The following is a 22413-nucleotide window of genomic DNA, read 5'->3' on the forward strand; positions in this document are numbered from 1 at the left end:
ATGATTATAATATTTGCTACATCCAATAAATTTATCATTAACTAAAAGTGCTTGCTTTTCGGCTTTTATTGATATAGCTATAAATGAACTGGAAACCTTAAAATTACCCTCCTAATAGTTGCAGAATTAACTCATATTTTATTGTCAAGCCAATATTAATTTGCCTTTATTCTCACTTTTCAAACACTCTAAAAGATTTTTCTGACTATCAAATGAAGGTGGCCCAACTTTACCATGTTATCTATCCTGCAACTCATTTTTAGTATTGTAGGGCAGAATCTTTAGCTTTTCCTGATCTACATACTTTCCCCATCCTACTTCCCAACTCCCTCCTCCAATCTCCTTCATAACACTTAGGGCACACAGCTACAGGGATAATGTCTGCTTCTTTAAAAGGCAACTGGGAGTTTATTTGGGAATAAGAGACAGAGAATATGCAAAGAATTTCCTCTATTTTCCCTTCAGTCACCATGTTCACAAATCCTACTTAAGTCTCAAGGACAGAATGTATCCAAAAAAAACCTAAGAAGACTTTGGAGGTCTGCATTCCTTGTACCACGATTATACTTTTTTCCTTTTCAGTAGAGCTTGAAAGCAATTAGATTAAAAAAAAATCCCTATATAGCTTAATAAAGTTTCCAAATGGGCTGTTTGGTTAAAGCCATTAAGTTTAATAACACTGGCTTGACCGTAGTATTAATGAAGACCTAATTATAATGGAAAGGTAACAAGGAAAACAATCTTTGATATCTTCATGAAGGTCAAAATTTAACCTGTAAATTTTAATGTCTCCTATAAAAGACTAAGTGGAACAATTCAGTCTATTGCCATATTCCATCACCAATGACAGCAACCTGAATATATACATATCAGAAAAGGATGGTTCACATGAAAACAACCTCTGGCATTTAGTTAAAGAAAGAATAATTTCAAAAGCAAAAATATGTAGCTTGAAAATTAAATCTACAGGGATAATAGCTGTTAAGAAAATGACACTGAGCTGTCATATCTGCTGTAACTACTCAAAATAATTTCAGGTTCTGACATTGGGCTGCCTCAATAATTTGTTTTATAAAAATAACTGAATCCAAGCTTCACTATTGTGGGTCAATGAAATATAAGAGACTCACAAAGGCTTAGAACCCAGCCTCGCACCATGTGCTTACTTGGGGGCAGGGGGAGAACACATAGCTCACTAGCAGCTCCAAGGCTGCTATGTACTGCCTAATGACAGAAGGTAGTTATGATATGGGCCTTTGCAGGTAGTCATTTTTAGTTTAATTTAGAGTTCTCTCCAGAAAATTGGGAACTAAACTTCTCATTGTGCCTTACTGTTTTACTATCTGATCCCATATAGCTCATCTTATATATAGCTCAGGTAAAATGTTGGGGAATGGAAATGCCAACTGGTTGAGGTAATGGTTTATATAAGATAACCAGAGTTCTAAAAGCACTTCAATATTGTAAAGTAAAAGTGTACCAAATAAAGCTAATACACACTTCACACTTGTTGAGCTTGCTCACCAGAACTGAACAGTAATTAACTTCACTTAAGGACCCCTATTATCACACAAAGCCTTACTCATATCCATGATCTGCTGCAGCAAAGGTTTATCAAGCAACATCTAAACTTCAGAATAACAACAAACTTAACATTAAAAAGTATTATACACAAATATAAATTATTTTTCCTGAAAGAGAGACCTTGTCCTTCACGGTATTTGGGGAACAGAATAAAGTGTATAGCTCATCACAAACACAGTTCAGTCACCTGTAAGCCTACTAAACAAAAGTAATATACTACATTACTGTCAAGCTTGATGACTGTTTCAAAAGTGAGAAAGCTAATGATAAAAATACCAACTAGATATCCTTCCACGGAATTAGTGTTTTTGATTTTATAGTGCCATAGCTTATCTACTCTACATCTATGTTCTCTCATAAAAAAATGTAGGAGTTGATTTTAAATACATTATCTCCTAATATTATTTTGAGTCATATCATAGAGTTGTAGTAATGTCATCATCTGCCTAATGAAAAATGAAAGGAGAAAAGGCTTTTGTGACAAAGATAGCTGTGAACTATACTTTCCCATACCATAAAAATGGTCAGCTGTTGTTTGGGCCATGCAAAACTCTGATTAGCAGAAATTAAGCATGCGAATAGACCAATCTCTATTACACATTTATGAGGATGTTCCCAAACTAGAATATCTACACTGAAAGTGCCAATACAGAATAGTGGCAAATCAAGAGGGAAACCAAGTATTACGGGATCACTGCGGCACCAAGACTGACATGACAGCCAGCCACGTGATGAGCCACATCCAAGAAACACATGGTATAATGGAACTCTGAACACAAAATTTAACATTAAAAGTGCACCTGAATATTACAAACTAACTTTACAAAACCTACAATAAGGTAAAATATATATCTTTTGAAATATTCAGCAGCTTTCTGTATTTTTTTTAATTTTTTTTTTTTTTTTTTGGAGAGGCTCATGAAATTTAAAAGGGACCACTATCTAATTTCAACCATGCTTCACAAAACAATAATGGCTATTTTATATTGCAGTTACCAGTGTAATGCAATTAGTGCTTTAAAATAATCTACACTCAAAAAGAAAGAGAGAGACCGACCGACCTTTGGAGGAAATATTCAAAAGCTTCTTGGAAAAGAAAATTTACCTGAATATCAAGTCATGACTGATCTCAAGTGTAATGTTTAAAAGCTTCACAGACATGAATATTACAATCTTCAGGTCTCAGGACTTTTAATCTGAGAAAGTTTAGAGTTTGGTTTGTTTTTTAAATTCACTTTCTAACCAAAACAAATAATAGAAGTACTCAAATTTTCACTATTTACAACTCAGCCTACAATCTGAAATGACACAATACAAGTTCTCTTATTTAAACTGCAGCATTAAAGGGTAGGCACACCATTCTTCTGCTGCTCGATTGTCATCCACTGAAACACACATAGAAAATATTTATGTTAGTAAAATGATCACTCCATGTACACTACAATGACAAAATTTACATAACTCAACTCATACATCACTTTAGAGACTACCACATAGGATTAAAACCTCTCTGAACAGTAAAACTCTACAAAAGTTGAACTTTTAGGGCCAGATTTTTAAATGGGCCTTTAATGATGCCTTTCTGAGGGGATAAAAACAAGCACAAATTAATTGCTCAAAGGACCTTTTTGCAGCAATCTTGGGCTACCGAATACCCCCAAACATCATGCAAAAAGGTACCATGGCTGCAATTAATTGTGTGTGACAAATCGAGTGTGGAACAAAGGAGGTGTTCCTTCATAAGCTTAGTCCTTTGCTTTCAGCAAAATTTCTACAACTTCCTTCAACTGCAGATGAAAACCATACATTTCATTAAGTATTTTTTATTGCAACTTCCAGCTAGGCTAGAAAATACTGCAGAGTCATACACTGCTCTGAACCCAAACTGCTTTTTCTGTTGAGAAGACTAGAAAGCTAAGAGGAAACAGGCTCAGTCATCCACTGATTAAACTGCTACACAAAATAACCAAACCAAAAGAGGAACCCAAGCCCAGGCTATGTCAAGAATGTGTGTATTTTAATAACAGCAATGGTGTGCCTAACCTTTGAACACACAGGTTGCTGAGGGAAAACTATCCTTAACCTAATTAACTGCTCCAAAGTTTCCAGGCAAGAATTTATGCCTTGGGAATAGCTGGACCTACTTCTCAAACTGTTAGTATCCATCAGAAATCATCAACCTCAATTTAACGCTCCAAGTTTTGATTTTATTTTACACAAAAACTCCAGTGATTTTTTTGTTTGTTTTTGGTTAAGCATTTAGAAGGGGCTGACCACCTTTCTCAGCAGATTAGAATATAGGGTGTATGTGGGGTGGATTTTGTTTTGCACAAAGAGTAATTTTAATTTGGTCACAATGCAAAATTAAATTTCATGGGCTTTATTTACCTGTTATTCTTGCAAAAAAGTTGTAGAAAATAAATGTTCCAAACCGTATCACTGTAATTTTAAAAGCCCATCTCAAAAAAAACCTTAGGTGTTCTTTAAGGAGTGCTTATACAAAACACAATCTGAAAGATCCTGAACTGTGTGCTAAACAACCATAAAATTCAGCTAAATATCAGAAAAAGTTAAGAAGGGGACAGTACGTAGGATGCCGAAAAAAAGAAAAAAAGAGTTCAAAGCAACAAATAAAACTAAAAAAAAAAACCCTGCCCCCTTGTACTAGTATCTGAATTAGTTAAAAAAGAATTGCTAAGCAGCTTGACTTCTGATTGAATTATTGTCAGAACTGAAATGCAACCTAAATCATTTTAGGTTACCTTGGGGTTGTGTTCTTTCTCTCACCACAAACATGGATTCTTCACTTATGTGGATATTTGAGCAGATTACTGAGGCTGTAAAATCTAGATACCACTTTTGCAATATTATAATTACACACATTTCCTCCCTATTTCTCCCATCCCCCAATAAACAGATCTTAAATATTTTAAAATAGTTGCTGCAACTGACATTTAGTTGTTAGTTAGCACATGATCAAATCTGTAAAAGGATTTAAGAATACAAAGAAACTTAATTTGCTAAAATGAGGCATCCTCTATTGTTTTATGTAATGTACCCTGACTGCTCCTGAGTAAGAACGGAGCTCGTCCTCCATGAGATAAGGCTATATCCTCACTTGTTGGTGAGACCAAATTCTACCCTTAGAAAATCCCAAATGAAGTAACAGCAAAGGTAGTGTTACAACGTAATTGAAGCATTTTTGAAGGTAGTGTGTGCACATTTTCCACCTCCTTCCCCCCTCTGGGTGAGCACTAAATAGATTGCTAATTTGTTAAGTAAACTTAATAGTGAGAAGGAAATCATAAAATGTTAATTGACCCAAATAATTATTTATCATTGAATAGCCAAATTTCTTAAATTCAAAAGTTCATTGTTCTTAGTTTCTTTAGTTTAACCCTTAAATTAGTTGAATCTCAGAAGAAAAAAATGTGAATAATTTCATAAGATGGCTTTCCAATTTGCAATAATAAAGCTCCCAATATGACAGAGGTGGTCTCTAAAAGGGGGCTTTTTTCTTTTCTTTTCTTTTAAATAAAGGCAAATATAACTTAAGAAAAAAAAAAGAAAAGCATGCAGGCTCTACAGGCAAGGAGTCCACTTCCACGTATCTGTTCTCTGTGAGGTAACTCAATTCTCTTTTGTAGAGAAACATGCAAAAGGCCAAACAATATCCCGAGCCATACTGCACACGAAAATTTTAAAATATGCAACATTCAGAATGCACCTTTCACCCCTGTACACACAAGTCAATGCAAAATCTGCAAAGAAACAAGTGTCACAGTAAATGAAGTTAGGTGCAAGCAATGACAGCTGAACAATGCAGTAGTGCTCACCCAGTTTGTACAGTAATTGGCACTCTACAGTATTCCTACTCATTTTTTGATTCATTTGCACTTTGTGCTGCCTCTCCCTGGGGATCTAATTCAATCTTTACAGAAACATCTGGCCCCTCCGACCTCATTAACTTCATCTTTTTCTTTGGAGGGTTTTTCAAAGTGCCCAGCCTCTCCTTTACTTTGTACTCCAGTGTACTGTGGGGAATCCCATAAATACTCTGAGCTTTGGAAACACTCATTTTTCCACTCATAACCACTGAGATTGCTTCCTCCAGTATCTCACTGTTGTACTGTCTGTAACGCCCTCTTTTCTTCCGAGGCTGCTTGGAGCCAGGATCTCCTTCTTGATCCGATGTGGGATATGGCTGTCCAGAGGTAGACTGCTCAGCATCTGAGCCCCAAGAATCGGGTCCAGCATCTAACATGCTTTTTCTATTTTGTTTTGGAAGAATAGCCCTTAATTTTTTACTAAGCGCGCTCTCCGTTTGTGAACCCATTACCAAAGAGCTATAGCTGTACTGATCACCAGTGCGATTTTCCCAAGAAAGATCCATTCCTCGAACTTGTGGTATCTTTAAATCTACAGGAGATGAATGGCTCACATCCTTTTTCCCATCTTGTTTTGCTTGAAGTGCCATTTTTGGAAAGGCAGAGTTTTCTGCAAGAAAAGGAAGGTCACTGATGTTGTTGAGTGCACCATTTCCCCTGAACTTCATACGGCTGAGGTTGAACTCATAATGTGGTTTTGCCCAAGAGGCTTCCCTGGATAATATTAAGTGCTGTCCATGATTCTGTAATCCAGATGGTCCAAGGCTGGCAGCTGTGGACAATTGGTTTCTGCTCAGTAGTTCTTCACTAATCTGCAGGGATCGAGCCAGTGGAACTTTGAGTGATGTGGAGTGTCCAAAACCTTCCCTGGTTCCATCCTGTAAGCTTCTTGGAGGTACCCCATCACCACTCCGAAGTCCGTCTGGGCGGTACTGGCTGGGTCTCCCAGGTCGCCTAATTGGATGGAAGGAAACTGATGTGAGCAGGACTTGCACAGGTAGGGAGGGATGGGTGAGGGGACCACTCCTTTATTAGAAGGCCTTGCTTGGGTAACATCACTTTGTGTTATTTATTTATTTTCTCTAAAATTTAAAAAAAATGGTCTCGGCAGTTAGTTTTAAACTTGTTCACAAAAACAAAAGCAAAAACAAAAACCAAAAAAACAAAAAGAAAAAAAACCAAGAGCTTTTGGGCAAAGAAAAATTAAACCTGTCAGCTGGTCTCTGGTTGGGTTCACAAATATTCGGAGAAAAAGTTTCGCGCAACTGTCTGAAAATAGCACCTTAATTATTAATTACAAAGTAATCATCAAGTCTCCGTAGATCTACAAAGAATTGTGTTACCAACGTGACGTTACCACTAAACAAGTACAGTAATAAAAGAGTAAGCCAAATGATTTATTTTAATGCAACATAATTCAACATTCATGACAACCAGCTATAAAACTGGAACAAGTTACATTGGTGGAACCCACAGATAATTGCTCATTTATCCCACAAACAAGTTGATGTTCTTATCAAAAAATCAAACAATTCCAAATGACATTTCTTATTTTGCTTGGGAAAAAAACCATGGCTACCAGCCCCATGGGGGGAAACCCCAAATCAAAACAAAACAAAATACCCATCGAATTATAACTTACCACACTTCTTCATTTTAAAACACCATTAGTTGCAGATACATGAGTACCACTGATTTTCCATTTGAAATAATCCAAGCTTTAAAGAAACTACCCTTTATTTCCCCCAAAACTTTGTTCCTTAAAGTCTACTCAAAGTAATTATTGTCAGAGGTATATAAACAATTTTTTAGCATTTTTCTTTAGTTAAAAAAAACCCTTCTTCTTAAAATACCAAACATTAATTTTAAAATTTTAAGTGGACAGCTTTCAAATAATGTTTAAAAAAATCAACTACTTACACAAAGTTAATTCATAAGGCTTTCATTTTTACAATAGAGAAAGATTATCAATGATAAAACTGGCAACTGGTGAAGTATGCCTAAGGGGAATAATTACATTAACTAGGCACAAAAGTGGAACTTTGCAGAAATAATGGTAAACCAGCTATATTCTCCAAAAGTCTACAGGGACTCTGACGTTACCAGTAAATAACATATAACAATTCAGCTAAAAGATGGCCAGTACTGCCGGTGCTTTTGTCTTCCAGAAAACACTACCACAATCAAAACATTTACTTTCCATGCAGAGGGACAAACACAGCAATTTCAACAATATAATACATAGACCTGGTGGCCAAGTTTAAAGTGAATCTTAAGCAAGGGATGCATTTATGCAAACAGCACTTAGGCTTCTCTTACGTGTGTCCTTAATTACATAACTCAAGTTTTTTGACATATAAATGGAACCAAATGATTTGGGACCATGATGACTTAGATCTATATTTAGTATGAACTACAGTGAAAAAAAGGGCTTAAGAAAAAATGGTTAGTAAACTATGCAAAATGGATTAAATTAATGTTATTTTTAGACTGAATAAAGGAGAGAAAAAGGAAGATGATGAAATTTTAGAGAAAATAAAGGGAGCATTTCAGAAGTCAGTAAAGGAATCCTTCAATTTGAAGGTAATTAAGAATAAGTTGAAAAAGGTTAGTCCATTTAGCGTCTGCTTACTCCTTTGGTATCTAAACATCTTCCCCATGTTGCTATTCTAAAAGTTAAATAAACCTAAATATTAACTAACTTACCAAAGTTATGTTTCATATTTAGATGAAGCTTATTTTTGGTCACAACACAGTTTTATGGAAATGCCTTCCCAATATGGCATCTAAGCATCTTCATTAATACCTGACCATTTAAAATAGCTACTATGTACACACAGAGGGAGAATTAGACAATTCTTACATCATAAAACTAGGTGGTCAGAAAATTCACTTTAGTCTGCTAATCACTATCAAAACTGAGCATGTAATAATGTCTTGGCAGCCTAAGATGGTTATCTATCAATATCTACAACCGGTCTTATCTAATTAAAAACAAAAAATACACACAATTATTTTCTGAACTGCCACACAGAATTAAAACTGCAGTTCAAATCAACAAACCAAACCAAACCAAACCAAACCAAACCAAACCAGAAAAAAACGAACAGCCCCCATACTCCAATCATTAGAGATACCAAGTTAAATATTGGAGCCCAATTTTCATTCAACAACCTCAGCACACAGAATACTGCCTTCACATGTGAACTCTGGAATTACTTAGGTTGGGTTTCACACTCCCAAACACTCAACAACAAAAAGTCCAAAGACATTCTTGCCATATTCCTGATTATTTACTATTTGTACTAAACTGGCAAAATTGACCTATATTTGCCAATTCTAGATTTCAGATTGTGCTTTTACTTGATTGATAGACTAAAAGTAATTTTACTAAAGGCTCACCTGTAACAGTGTTATTCTAAAGGATCAAGTTTTAAAACATACAGGGGAGATTGGCATCAATCTTTGATAAACTGTCCCCTATAAAACTGTGGAAGGCCACAAATATTTTCCCTTACCCGTTCCCTTGAGTACTGGAGCAACCTGGAGAATGGCTCAGGGAAGTGCTGCCAGCACATGGACTTTTCTTAGTGGATAGATCAAGTACACCGTCTGTAAAGATACAAAGAAACACCTGAGGATATTAAAAACTGGGAGCAAATAAGAACTGAGTAGGCTAAAAATGTCAAAGCAGTAGGCTTAGTCAACTAAACAGATAAAACTAGCCATATATTTTGAGTTACAAAACCAATTTACTAATAGAATCAGGATATTTTTCCTCCTGAAGTGACATAAACTTAGCAAAGTTTGTTATATCTCATATATCCAAGGGTTAAATATTTCATTAATAGGGCAAAAGAAAAGGTAAAGCATTAACACTAAAGATGTTAAGATATAGTGAGATATTAGAAATAGCAGTATACACAGTATGAGGTTCTGCCATGGAATTATGAGACATCATTTTCTAAATTTACCTTGATCAAAGTATATGAGTTTAATGCCACAATGTCATATGAATTATAAAACCAAATTTCTCAAGAGCTAAGTCTACCTGAAACACCAGGAGTATATAAAAGTTAGATTTGGAAAAATTTAAATACAAAAGTCATTTTAAAAACAAGTTTATATGGTTATCGTAAACATATATAACTGTACAAAATAATATGTAAGATGAACCAGTTGTTAACTGTTTATAATTTGCATGTATCCTCTTCGGACACATCTGCAAAACTTGTGTATTTGGAGTCAATCTTTTGGGAAAAATCAGCAGAGATTCAAAATTTACTTGCTGATATTTAATAAAGGCAAGGTTTTTCGATGAATAAGCTATTATAAATTGATGAGCAAAGTTTAAGGAAAGAAAGAAGAATGAAACAGTCTTGATACTGATGGGAGCCTCGGGGGATAACCATTTTTTTCTTTTACTGATGCTAGACCAAATCACAAATTCATGTTATTAGAACATAAAATTAGAAGACTTTATTCTCCCCCAAAGACTTTTTTACCCTCATAGACATGTCTAGAAAAGAAAACTCATAGTCTGAATAACTTTTAAAGCTGCCATTCTGTCCAAAATTAACAGAGAAGAAAGATAATACTCAATGCCTCTGATTTTCAGTTGGCCTGCAGAGATGCCTGCTATCTAGTTATGTTAAAAATCACCCCAATATAGAACCCACTTGGGACTTATATCTGAGGACACTGTAACTCCCTATTTCAGGCAGTTAGAAATAAATATGCAACTGAGTTTATAAACCAAAAGAAGCCCACAACTCATACACAGTAAGTGTTGTCCTTTAGAGTCACTAATATTTCTAAAAACGTAATCTTATAGAACCAAATATCCCATTAGCCATCTAACCCAATTAGATACCTAACAAGCAACACTGCTTAAAATATTTCCAACCAAAGATAGTACTATTTTCAGTCTGTCTAATCATATTATAGGCAACATATTTTAAATCTACCACTGAAAATATTGTGATTTAAGTTGAAAACACATTAAAATTCATTAGGAGATATACTTTTAAAAATTTTGTTTCATTTAAGGTTTATGTACTATAATCCTATCATCTAGTTCAAATTTCTCTTGGTAAGAGCATGCTGTCAACACAACATACCTCTCAAGCATAACACTAACCTTAAGAAGTTAGACCAATTTGTATTTTTGTATTGTTAATCTCCATTATTAATACTTTAGATACAACCTCTACGCTGTCATTCTATTGTAAACCTGAAGCTTGTAATGCAATATTTAGAGCAAACAGATTTTTAATGAAAGTTACCAATCTGTGGTAAAGAAAACAATCCTCAATAAAATAGAAAAGAACAACTTTACAAACACGGTAACCAAAGGTACAACTAGGAGGTCTAGGAGGCCTCCTGCTAGGAAATCTCTCAGAACTTCAGAGATTTTGATTGCTGCTCACTACACACAAAGAGAAAGAAGGCAAAGGAAAGCTATTTAGAAAAATATCCTTTGATAAGCAACTAAAGCCAGTCCATTAAGTGTCATTCCTTCATAAACAACTTAAAATAAGCAAAATAAAGTTCTTTCAAAGAGGTTCTTAGAAGAATTAAACTTATTTACTTTGCAAAATAAACATGTATTTCTCACCAATAAATCCACACTTTTATGAGATTTCTATGGCAATAAAATCTCAGTACTACAGATATCACCAATTTACAATTTGTAGTGGTTCAAACAGTGGCAGAGTTGAAATGCTCACTTCATCTTTGTGAAATTAAAGGTAAAATGAGATCACAAATCAACACGGATATTTAATTTACTTGAGAGTAACTTTTCAAAGACTCAAGAAATATCTGCTATGCAAAACTGACACCCTCTTAACCTCTTCACTTAATTAGGATCCTCACCAACAGATTACCTTTTGAAAATACTCTAATTAGTTTATAATACAGTATAGTATGTATGTGTGTGTATTTATAAAATACTGAATACAGATAACAACCTGGAGTGTGTCTACTGTCTTCTCAATATTTCTAACCTCATGAGTTTCTTTTTTTTAAATGCAAATAACACATATTTTTGCCTCATGATCTCATCTGCAGATATAACTTCTATCTGACAAGATACATTTATTTCTCAGATAGGTGATAATCCTAAACATTGATGGAAAGGGGGGAAAGTTAATTTTTCAAAGGGGTTTTAAAAACAATGGATATGACAATGCTTGGGAAAGTGTGAACTACTTCTACAAATATGAAGTAACAGCTGTAACCACCGAACTTTCTGGGTGGTACATCAATCATGACTACAAACTACTGATGGGTAAAGTAGCCAATTTATACTTCTTCTCTATCATTGCAGAGTCAGGAATAATTTAAAAATCACATTAGTTTATCCTATTATTGCTTCTGGTGCCCTACTTGCCAATACTTTTTTTTCTCCCCAAATTAAAAGTATTCTAATTGGACAGAGGAGATCTTGACATCAAACCATACCTTGTTCGCTAGGTTCTGACTGAGACTTTCTGACAGTAAGGTCCAGAGGTGAGTCTTGGTCAGCCATGAGAAGTTTGCTGAGCACAGGGTTCTGAGTAGTTGCAGCCGTGGGAGAGGTGGTGACTGGAGATGCTTTCAGCAGGCTTTGGTTCTTTGTGCTATTGGGCTGGCTGGGGTCCTGAGTAGAGCTATTTTTTGAGGTATATTCAGCAGCAAATTGTTGGATCATTCGCTGCATGATCTCACGGGCCACTAGGGGAATATTGGGGTCGGAGACCCAGGGACTGTCTGTAAACAAAGATTTATTTACTTTTAAAGTGGGACAATGTACTAAAAAGAGACAGCTTTCAAGCAAACAAAATTTCATTTTATTTTTTTTCTTAAAATGCAATATCCTAAAAATAGTATTCCCTCTTAGAGTTATATTTTTAATCTCCAGGCTTATAAAAGTTGCAGATTTTTAAAAATAAAATTTTAATAAAATTATTTCTAAACACCACCCCCACCCCCGATTATGAAGTCAAATAAAGGGATAACCAATAGTATATCTTATGGGCAAGAATCACTTACCTGATACAGAAATCCCAAAACCCTTTTTAAATGAAATAATTACTCCCCTGTTTACCACCTATAGATTACATCTGGTTTCCCCTAGATCTTTCCTCAACCATAGCTTCCTATATAATTGAAGAATGGAATGCTCAGTTCATGAGGCTTAATTTACTTTCTGCTAAAAGTCTGAAGGCATATCAAGATTATAAAGGAGATAATATTAAGATTCATGATCGGCTAGGGCAATAGTTGTCACACTTTAATATTCATGAAAATCACTTTGAGGGCCTGTAAAAACAGATTGCTGGGTCCTATCTCCAGAGTTACTGATTTAGCAGTTCTAGAGTGAGCTCAGGAACTGGCATTTCTAACAAGTTTCTAGATACTGCTGGTCAGGGGACCACACTTTTAGATGCTCTGCGCTGAGTTTAAATGCCAAATCTCAAAAGCCTAAGACCATGTACTTTTCATAAGTCCTTTACACTCTACCAACCACTGAACACCATAGATAGGGAAGCAATAAAACAAACATCTAAATTATAAATTTCAAGTCAATGTTAATTTAAAAATAAAGACCATATGAATTCATTAACTCATAAAACTTTCAGCACTGGAAGAGTCCTTGAAAGTAAAATAAGATGGAAAATGCTTTGTGTAAATATATTACCATCACATCTCTCTCATTAACACACTATCAGGGAGACTAAACGCTTTTTGAGAAAAGCAGAGATTATGTTTGTTTACCCCTGTATACTCAGCACCTAATCTTGGTGTAAAGTATACATTCATATTAGTTGAGTAATAAATGGATCAATCAAATCAATCAATAAATAGTTCTTAAAAAAAAACAATAAATGAGACAAGTGTGATCTAAAGAGTAAGTGGCCTCTTCAGATCTGTACAGATGGCTAGTGGCAGACCCTTGATCAAAATGCTCCACCGTGACCTTTACACTTCCTTCCCACACTTCCTAGGCTTTAGAAGATGGGTCTCAGAAAACCTGAGTTTCCTTGCTCTTTTAAAGATTAACCATAGAAGGTCAATTACTTTACCTATAATATTTTGGAGCTGTAAGGAACTTTGATTTAGTCAGCAAAACCGACTAATAGCTATTAATATCTAAAATCACCACAAAAAACAAACACATTAAAATCACACAGGACTCCCAAGAACAATTTTTTTTCTGAAGGACAATATTCAGGATCAGAAGATAGTCATAAAGTCAGAATATTTATTTAATTCTCTGGAGTTTAACAAGGTTTGCTCTACCAATAATAACATTTCTGTTCTATTAAGAAGGATTTTTAACCTTAAGTTTCCTCTCTATAAATAGAGACTATGAGCATGCTAGATGGTTTAAGGATAAAGGTATTCAACTAGGTAAGGTTCAGAAGTTACTACAATCACTGACAATGGTTCCTTAAATGTTTTAATAAACATTTTTAGCCATACAGTGCTTTTTTCAATCTCTCTACCCACTGGGTTTTCTTATCAATATTTCTTTCTATTTAAGATCCATTTTTTTCTTGCACAGCATACAATCCTCTGAATGACTGTATATAATTTAATGTTTTAATGTTATTGTATCTTTGTATCCTCTGAAAAGTTGGATAATATATAATAAAGAAAGCTTCCAAATAGGAAGCAAAATGAAGTAATTTATGAGATGTCTGTGTTTAACTAGATTAATAAATATTACAGAGACTTGTAAAGAGTCAGAGATTTTAGGATAAAGACCATAAATTGCTACCTTTGAGCTTTAAATGCCTGCAGCATATTTTGCCTCTTTATTGAATAACTAATATAATCAAGAAACAATTCATGTTTACGAATTGATGACATCTCTGCCATCTGAATTTCTATGTCTTTTGAAAGTTTCTTGAACACATTTCATTCTTTCATTTACTTAAAACACAATATCTATAAACCTAGCCATGCTTAGGGGAACATGCACAATTGAGTCAAATAAAAACAACAAATCAGGTCAAAGTTAAAACTACAGAAAAACATGTGAATGCTACATCATAGCCACCTGTTATGTTTTTAAAATGTAAACCTAACTTTTAGGAAAGTGTCAAATTTTCTGAGACAACTGACAAAGCAAGCTGAAAAGAAATGATTATGACAGCTCTATAAGGTTTATTGTTCTTAAACTGGAATTTATTTATAGAGTCCATACCACAAAAGCCTACTTTTATTTGCATCTAATGTTTCTACCTAGCTATATATTACCTGTTTATACTCCATTATTTAAAACATACAATTTGCAATACTTGGAAACAAAGGACTAAATCCAAATACCTGAATTATTTATTAAAAACAAAATATTCTCCTCAGATTAAACTGCCTGCTATATCTCTGGATACTTAACATTTTTGGTATTAATTTGAAGACTACTAATGCCCATCTTTGAGACATTTCCAAGAGGAGTAATAAAATATCTAAAAATAACAATATTAATACATAAAGGGGAAACTTCCAACTGCAAAGCAATAGTTCTTTTTCTGAGCATCATATGCCAGTAGACAGACAAATATACAAACTTAACTTTACATACAATTTCAGAGGATTCTCATCTCTCAAGACTGATTCCAAGGTAAGAATTCCTCTCCAAAAGGGTATGTGCCCCAAACTAAATTTCTAAATAAGAAAATTTACAAGAATTTTAACCTAAGTTATACCTACATGACAAAGGGATGGGACTAGTAGAGAAGCAGGTTAGACTTCTCTTCATCTGCTTGTGATTAACCTCATTAACTCCCTCTAAGCAAAGACTGGATGACAAGTGCTTCCTCCATGTAAATTAGGAAGAGGAGTTCCTCTTTTCAGATAATGCATTTTCCTGCAGCATTAGACCCATGACTCAGTAAACATCCTAAAGGAGAGGAGTAGCAGAGAAGCTGGAAAAATATTTTATTTAGTTAATAAACTGAAAGAACTGATCTATCAGTCATTTATACGTTAAATGTGAGTTACTTTAATAAAATAATCAAAAGTTCATAAAACTAACATTTTGAACATAATTTTGGAATCAGGGTACTTTATGGAAATGGTATTGTGAGCATGGAAGCCTTGGCTGGGAGCTTTAGGTGAGAGCGTACTAGAGGATATTAAAAGAGAAGTGAGAAGTACTAAAAGATTTAATTTTACCTGGGGATCTGATGGAAGAAGAAAAAAAAGTGCCTCTGGAAACAAAAATCTTATGTATTCCTTAATTTCATGTCACTTCACCTCATACTCCCTTTTGAAAATATTGATCACATTAACCAAAAGCTCAGCTGGTCTCCAAGTGTAACCAACCGATTAGAATCTGCATTATCAGACTTTTAACTAGTGTACAGGCAAAAATCACCCCTCAAACTTCGGAAAGAAGAAGGGAATTTCCAAAGGAATGAGAGGTGTAAACTAGAACATGTGAAAAAATATTAAAGAAAGTGGAATCACTGAGTCTGCTGAAGATGAAATAAGGATATTCAGCATTATCAGAAGTTTGTAAAAAACTTCGTTAGAGCCTATCATAGTAACCTCCATCTTGGAACTAGAGGGACGGCATAACTAAGGAATACAAATTCATTTAGAAAGAATTTCTCTAATTTTAATAATTTAAATTTTTTTAGTAAAACAAGGCTGTATTCAAGGAGAAAAAAAGTTTGCAAATCTAATTTTCAGATTAAGTTTTGTATTTTTTTTCTCCAAATGAAATTTCAGTGAGGAATTACTAAAATTTTACAGTTTGCTTTATGATTATCAGTGGCTAAAACAGTGACTTTTTTTTTTTTTTGGCTGCTCTGTGTGGCTTGCAGGATCTCAGTTCCCTGATCACGGAATGAACCTGGGCCACGGCAGTGGAAGCCTGGATTCCTAACCACTAGGCCACCAGGGAACTCCCAACAGTGACTATTTATGTAAGAAAATTTGTCTAACAAAATAAAGAACTACTGAGACCATACAATTTTCACAGTTTCATAACAATTTTAAGAATTATTTAACTAAATCTTACATGGCACCATCACTGCAGAGCAAAAAGGAGGGAGAGGGGTTGCTTCACCTTATTCCAAATTTAACTTGACCAAAGGAATATAGAGAATTATAAAATATACTATAAAGAAAAATGTTTTTAAAGGTAATTCTTTTTTAAAATGACATTGAAATTAAGGAGACTAAGATAAGACAAGCAGATGCTAAATGTCATTCTTCACTGGAACCAACCTTTTCTACAAAAGACTGCATTGAGGAACTCTTCTGCTTGTCTCTCGAATCGAATGATTTTTGCTTGCTCTCGTTTAAGCAGAGCTTCTTGCCCAGCTCCCGAAGCTGGTTCATCCAGACCGACTAAGTGTCCCTGCAAAAATATTTGGTGAAATATTTGCACAAAAATCTTTCCCCATTCAATATCAAAAGCACAGATCCAAAATCAAAGACAAATGTTAGTAACAGATAAGACAAATCATTTTAATACAATTAAAATATTTTAAACCTTCAGCATAATATTTATCTCCACAAAAGTACAAAAACAAACTGAATAGAAAAATATGCCTTGGGTGTTTTTATCCATGTTTTTTGATTATGAGTTTTGTTTAAATTTATAGGTTAACTCTAATTGAACTATAATTACTAAAGGGAAAATTTCTTTGAGTATTCAAATACATCGGTTCTTATTACACTACAGCAACAGTTTATAGACAACCCAACTCAGATAAAAAGATATCTTAAACACCAAATCTCATTTGACAATCATGTTTGCCCTCCTAGTATATTTTCTCTAGACACAAAACAAACATTTTAAAAGGGCCATTAGGAGGGAAAACTCAAAAATAATGCACCTGAATTCCTAATTCTGTCCCTAGAGTACTATTTTATAAATGATAACTTTCGAATCTTTAGTGGGTTGTGAAATTAATAGGTCAAAACTAGCACTAGAAGAAAAAAACTGAAAAACAATGCACTGCATTATAAGAGTTAAATAGTTCAGTATCTTAAGGGTAAAAATTTTATATATATATATGTTTGCAATATAAAAATTTTATATATATATATGTTTGCAAAATAAATATATATATATATATATATATATATATGTTTGCAATATAAAAATGTGTGTCCTAATCACAAAGTTTCAAAATGCTGCACTAGACGACTCCCAGAATATGCTCTCAGACTGCAGGAGCACTGGACTAGGCTGACAAAGCTTTACACTTACTTCCACCCTTGTAGCTAATGAACAAACAGGAAACTATGATAGTAGAATATAAGAGTATGAAGAAAAAGTACATCTTTTAAGAGTTCAAGTGCATATAATTTTCTTCATTGCAATGTATCAACACATGCATTTACTTATACCATGAAAAACTTAAAAGTGCTCTAAATAAGAAAATGGGACATACCTTGGCACAATGAAAAGGAAGTAAACAAGATACCGAAGGCATGTTACAATCCACAAATGATTTCCTCAAAAATTTTAAATACACCCAATGATATCTGCAATTGGTTTTCTATGATTTCCCCATCACCGGACTGTGTCAACAGTGCAATCAAAATATGCATTTTGCAAAGACACATTCAGCATCAATTATATATTGTAAATAGTTCACTATGAAGAACTCTCGCACACTCAAATTAAAACAGTGATCCCTTAATATTTCCATGTAAGACATATTAAGTTTGCCACATAATTAGTTTAAAATTTTTTAAACAAAATATTTTAAATGTTATGAATCATTACACAAACCTCTATTATAGTTGTATTTGCCAACATTCTCTTCTATGGATTAAAGAAATTATTAAGAAAGTAACTTTTAAAAATGAATCACAAAAAATAATCTAAGTCTGATACAGATTTAACATTTAAAATGTAACAGGAACAGGTATTACAGAGAGTTCGATAAAATCCTCATTTACATTATACTTTAATGCCACTTCATTGTTTACTGATTTTCAAAAATCAGACATTACATGGCACAACTATACTTAAGTCTTTAGCCCTACATTCAGTCAGTGTGGTCAGACTTTGAACAGAATATCTATACTTAAACTATGTTTAATGTAGCATTCAGGCTACTTTCTAACCTAAATCAACACAGGGCAACTAACCTAGCATTCAATAAGGCAGTTGCTACATATTCTTTATTGAACCAAACACCAATTTATCAACTTGTACTCTGAAATATACAGCTTACTTTTAGTTGGTTCCTAATAATCACAGTCACATCTATTCATTTTGTTTTTAAACAGTTTTACTGAGATATAATACACACACCATAGAATTCACCCATTTAAAGTAAAGTCAACGCTTTTTTAGTATATTCACATAAGTGTGGAACCATCACCATAATCTAACTTTAGAACATTTTTGTATCCCAAAAGGGAACCCTGCACCCAGTAACAGTCACTCCTCATTCTCCCAACCTTGGTCAACCACTGTATTATTTTCTGTCTCTATAAGACTTAACTAATTCTGGAAATTTCACATAAATGGAATTATTTTCTGTCTCTATAAGACTTAACTAATTCTGGAAATTTCACATAAATGGAATTATACAACACTTGGTTTTTTGGTGACTCAGTTCTTTTTCCTAGAATAATATTTGCAAGGTTCATCCAAGTTGTAACATATATCAGTATTTACTTCCTTTTTACTGCCAAATAACATTCCGTTCTAAGGATATACAACATTTTATCCATTCATCAGCTGACGAACTTTTTTGGGTTGTTCCTACTTTTTGTCTACTGTGATATGAATAACACTGCTTTTAATATCTGTGTACAAGTTTTTCTGTGGATATATATTTTCATTTCTCTTGGATATATACTTAGGAGTGGAATTTCTGGATCATATGGTAACTATGTTACTGTTTTGAGGAAGTGTCAAACTATGTTCCAAAGTAGCTGCACCACTTTATATTCCCAACAGCAATGAGGATTCCAATTTCTCTACATACTCATGAACATTTGTTATTTTTTTGATTACACCATCCTAATATACGAGAAGTGGTATCTCATGATTTACATTTGCATTTCCCTAATGACTACTGATGTTAAGCACCTTTTTGTGTGCTATTGGCCAAATATCTCCTTCAGAGAAATGTATACTCATACAGTTTACCCAGTTTTTTTTTTTTTTTTTTTTTTTTTGCGGTACGCAGGCCTCTCTCACTGTTGTGGCCTCTCCCGTTGCTGAGCACAGGCTCCAGACGCGCAGGCTCAGCCGGCCATGGCTCACGGGCTTAGCCGCTCTGAGGCACGTGGGATCTTCCCGGATCGGGGCACAAACCCATGTCCCCTGCATCGGCAGGCGGACTCTCAACCACTGCGCCACCAGGGAAGCCCTTGCCCAGTTTTTAATTGGGCTATTTATCTTTTTATTGTTGAGCTGTAAGAATTCTTGATATATTCTGGATACAAGTCCATTATCAGACATATAATTTGCAAATATTTTCTCCCGTCCATAAGCTTTCTTAACACTTCATTGATGCTACTGTTTAGAAGTACAAAAAAGGTTTTAATTTTAATGAATTCCAATTTGTCTATTTTTTCTTTGTTATTTGTGCTTTTGGTATTGTATCTAAAAAACTAGTGGTTAACCCATGGTTGTGAAGATTTACTCCAATGTTTTCTTAAAATTTTATTGTTTTAGGACTTACTTTTGGATCTATAATCCATTTCAACTAAATTTTTCTGTATGGTATAAGAAGGGGTCCAACTTCCTTTGTGAAAAATCACTGGCCATAAATTTTACTTCTGGATCTCAGTTCTATACCACTGATCTCAATACATCTGTCCTTATGCCAGTAACACACTATGTTGATCATTATAGTTTTGTAGTAAGTTTTGAAATTGGGAAGTGTGAGTCCTGCCAATGTATTCTTTTATAAGATTGTTTTGGCTATTCAGGGTCTCCTGAATTTTCATATGAATTTTAGGATCAACTTGTCAATTTCTGCAAAGAAACTGGCTAGGGTCTTGACAGGGAATGCACAGATCATCTGGGAGAAAATGCCATTTTCATAACATTGAGACTTCCAATCCATGAACACGGGATGTCTTTCCATTAATTAAGATCTTCTTTAATTTCTTTCAACAGTGTTTTGTCATTTACAGTATATGGATCTTCCACTTTTTGTTACATTTATTCCTAATATTTTATTTTTTAAAGCTATTGTAAATGGAATTTTCTTAATTTCTTGTTTAAATTGTTCATTGCTAATGTATAGAAATACAACTGTTCTTTTAAAATGCTGTATTCTGCTACTCTACTGAACTTGCTTATTAATCTAATAGTGTTTTGTAGATTTCTTAGGATTTTCTATACACAGTATCATGTCATCTGCAAATACAGATACTTTTACTATTTCTTTTACAATCTGGATAACTTTGGTTTCTTTTTATTGCTTAACTTCCAAAGATAGAACTTCTTGTAAAACGCCGAATAGAGAAATGATGAGAGTAGACATCCTTGTCCTGTTCCTGATTTTAGGGAGAAACTGTCAGTCTTTTATTATTAAGTACCATGTTAGCTGTGTAGTTTCGTAGGTCAAGTAGAGGAAGTTCCCTGCTATTCTAGTTTGTTGGGCGTTTTCATGATGAAAAGGTGCTGGATTTGGCCAAGTGCTTTTTGGGGAGGCATCTATTGAGATGATCATGTGATTCCTGCCACTTATTCTATTAATACATTGCATTACATTAATTGATTTTGGGGTGTTGAACCAACCTTGCATTCCTGAGATAAATCTCACTTAATAATGGTGTATAACAGCTTTTATATGTTGCTGGATTTGGTATGCTAATATTGTGTTAAGGATTTTTGGTGGTGATACTGGTGTGTAGTTTTATGGACTAGTGATATTGGTCTGTAGTTCTGTTTTTTTGTGTCTTTGCCTGGTTTTGATTTTCAAATAATACTGGTTTCACAGAATGGGGAAATCTTCTTTCTTTATCTTAGACAAGTTTGTGAAGAAATGGTATTAATTCTTTTAAAAATATCTGGTAGAAATCACCAGTGAAGACATCTAGCCATAGGCTTTTCTTTTTTGAAAGTTTTAAAATGGCTAATTCAATCTCTACTTGTTCTAGGTCATATTAATTTCCTAGGGCTACTATATTATCACAAACTGTACTCTCTCGAAGCTCTGGAGTCTCGAAGTCTAGGCTCCTTCTGAAGGCTCTGCGAAGAGTCCTTCCTTGCCTCTTCCTAGCTTCTGCTGGTTTCCAGCAGTCCTTGTTGTTTCCTGGCTTGTGACAGCATAACTCCAATTTTTTCCTCCATCTTTATATGCCCTTCTTCTCTGTTGTGTGTGTCTGTGTTTCCAACTCTCTCTCCTTATAAGGATACCAGTTATTGGATTTAGGGCCCACTTGAATCCGGTATAACTCCATCTTGACTTCATTACATCTGCAAAGACCCCATTTCCAAGTAAGGTCATGTTCACAGATACCAGGAGTTAGAACTTCAACATTATCTTTTTGGGGGGACACAATTCAACCTGCAACATACGTCTGATCAGATTTTGTTTCTCCTCAAGTCAGTTTCGGTAGTTTGTGCCTTTCTAGGCATTTACACTGATTTCATCTAAATTATCTAATATTTTGCATACATATTATCAACAGTATTCCCCTTATAATCCTTTTTATTGTTGTAAGGTTAGTAGTGGTCTCTCCTATATTGCTTGTAATTTACTAATTTGAATCTTCTTTTTATCTTGCTCAGCACTAAAGATTTATCAATTTTATTGATCTTTTCATAGAACCAACTTTTGGTTTGATGACATTCTTTATTTTACTATTTCATTTATTTCTGCTCTACTCATGTCCTTATTTCTGCTTATTTATGATTTAGTTTGCTCTTCTTTTTCTAGACCCAAGGTGGACAGTTAGGGTATTGATTTGAGATCTTTTTCATTTAATGTAGGCATTTGTAGCTATAAATTAC

At 34.2% G+C, this 22413-nt stretch overlaps 1 protein-coding gene across 1 annotated transcript in view; it reads right to left on the bottom strand.

The window, feature by feature from the left end:
- Positions 1–22413, bottom strand: part of LCOR (ligand dependent nuclear receptor corepressor) — a 125953-nt gene that overhangs the window by 22031 nt on the left and 81509 nt on the right. Inside the window, exons 5-7 of the mRNA XM_060286259.1 lie at positions 16698–16830; positions 11937–12224; positions 8990–9083 (exon numbers count right to left, since the gene is read on the bottom strand). Coding sequence (XP_060142242.1) covers positions 8990–9083; positions 11937–12174 — 332 coding nt within the window. The 5' untranslated portion in view covers positions 12175–12224; positions 16698–16830. The remainder of the gene's footprint in view (positions 1–8989; positions 9084–11936; positions 12225–16697; positions 16831–22413) is intronic.

This window comes from Globicephala melas, chromosome 16 (assembly GCF_963455315.2).
Source record: "Globicephala melas chromosome 16, mGloMel1.2, whole genome shotgun sequence".
Taxonomy (NCBI): domain Eukaryota; kingdom Metazoa; phylum Chordata; class Mammalia; order Artiodactyla; family Delphinidae; genus Globicephala; species Globicephala melas.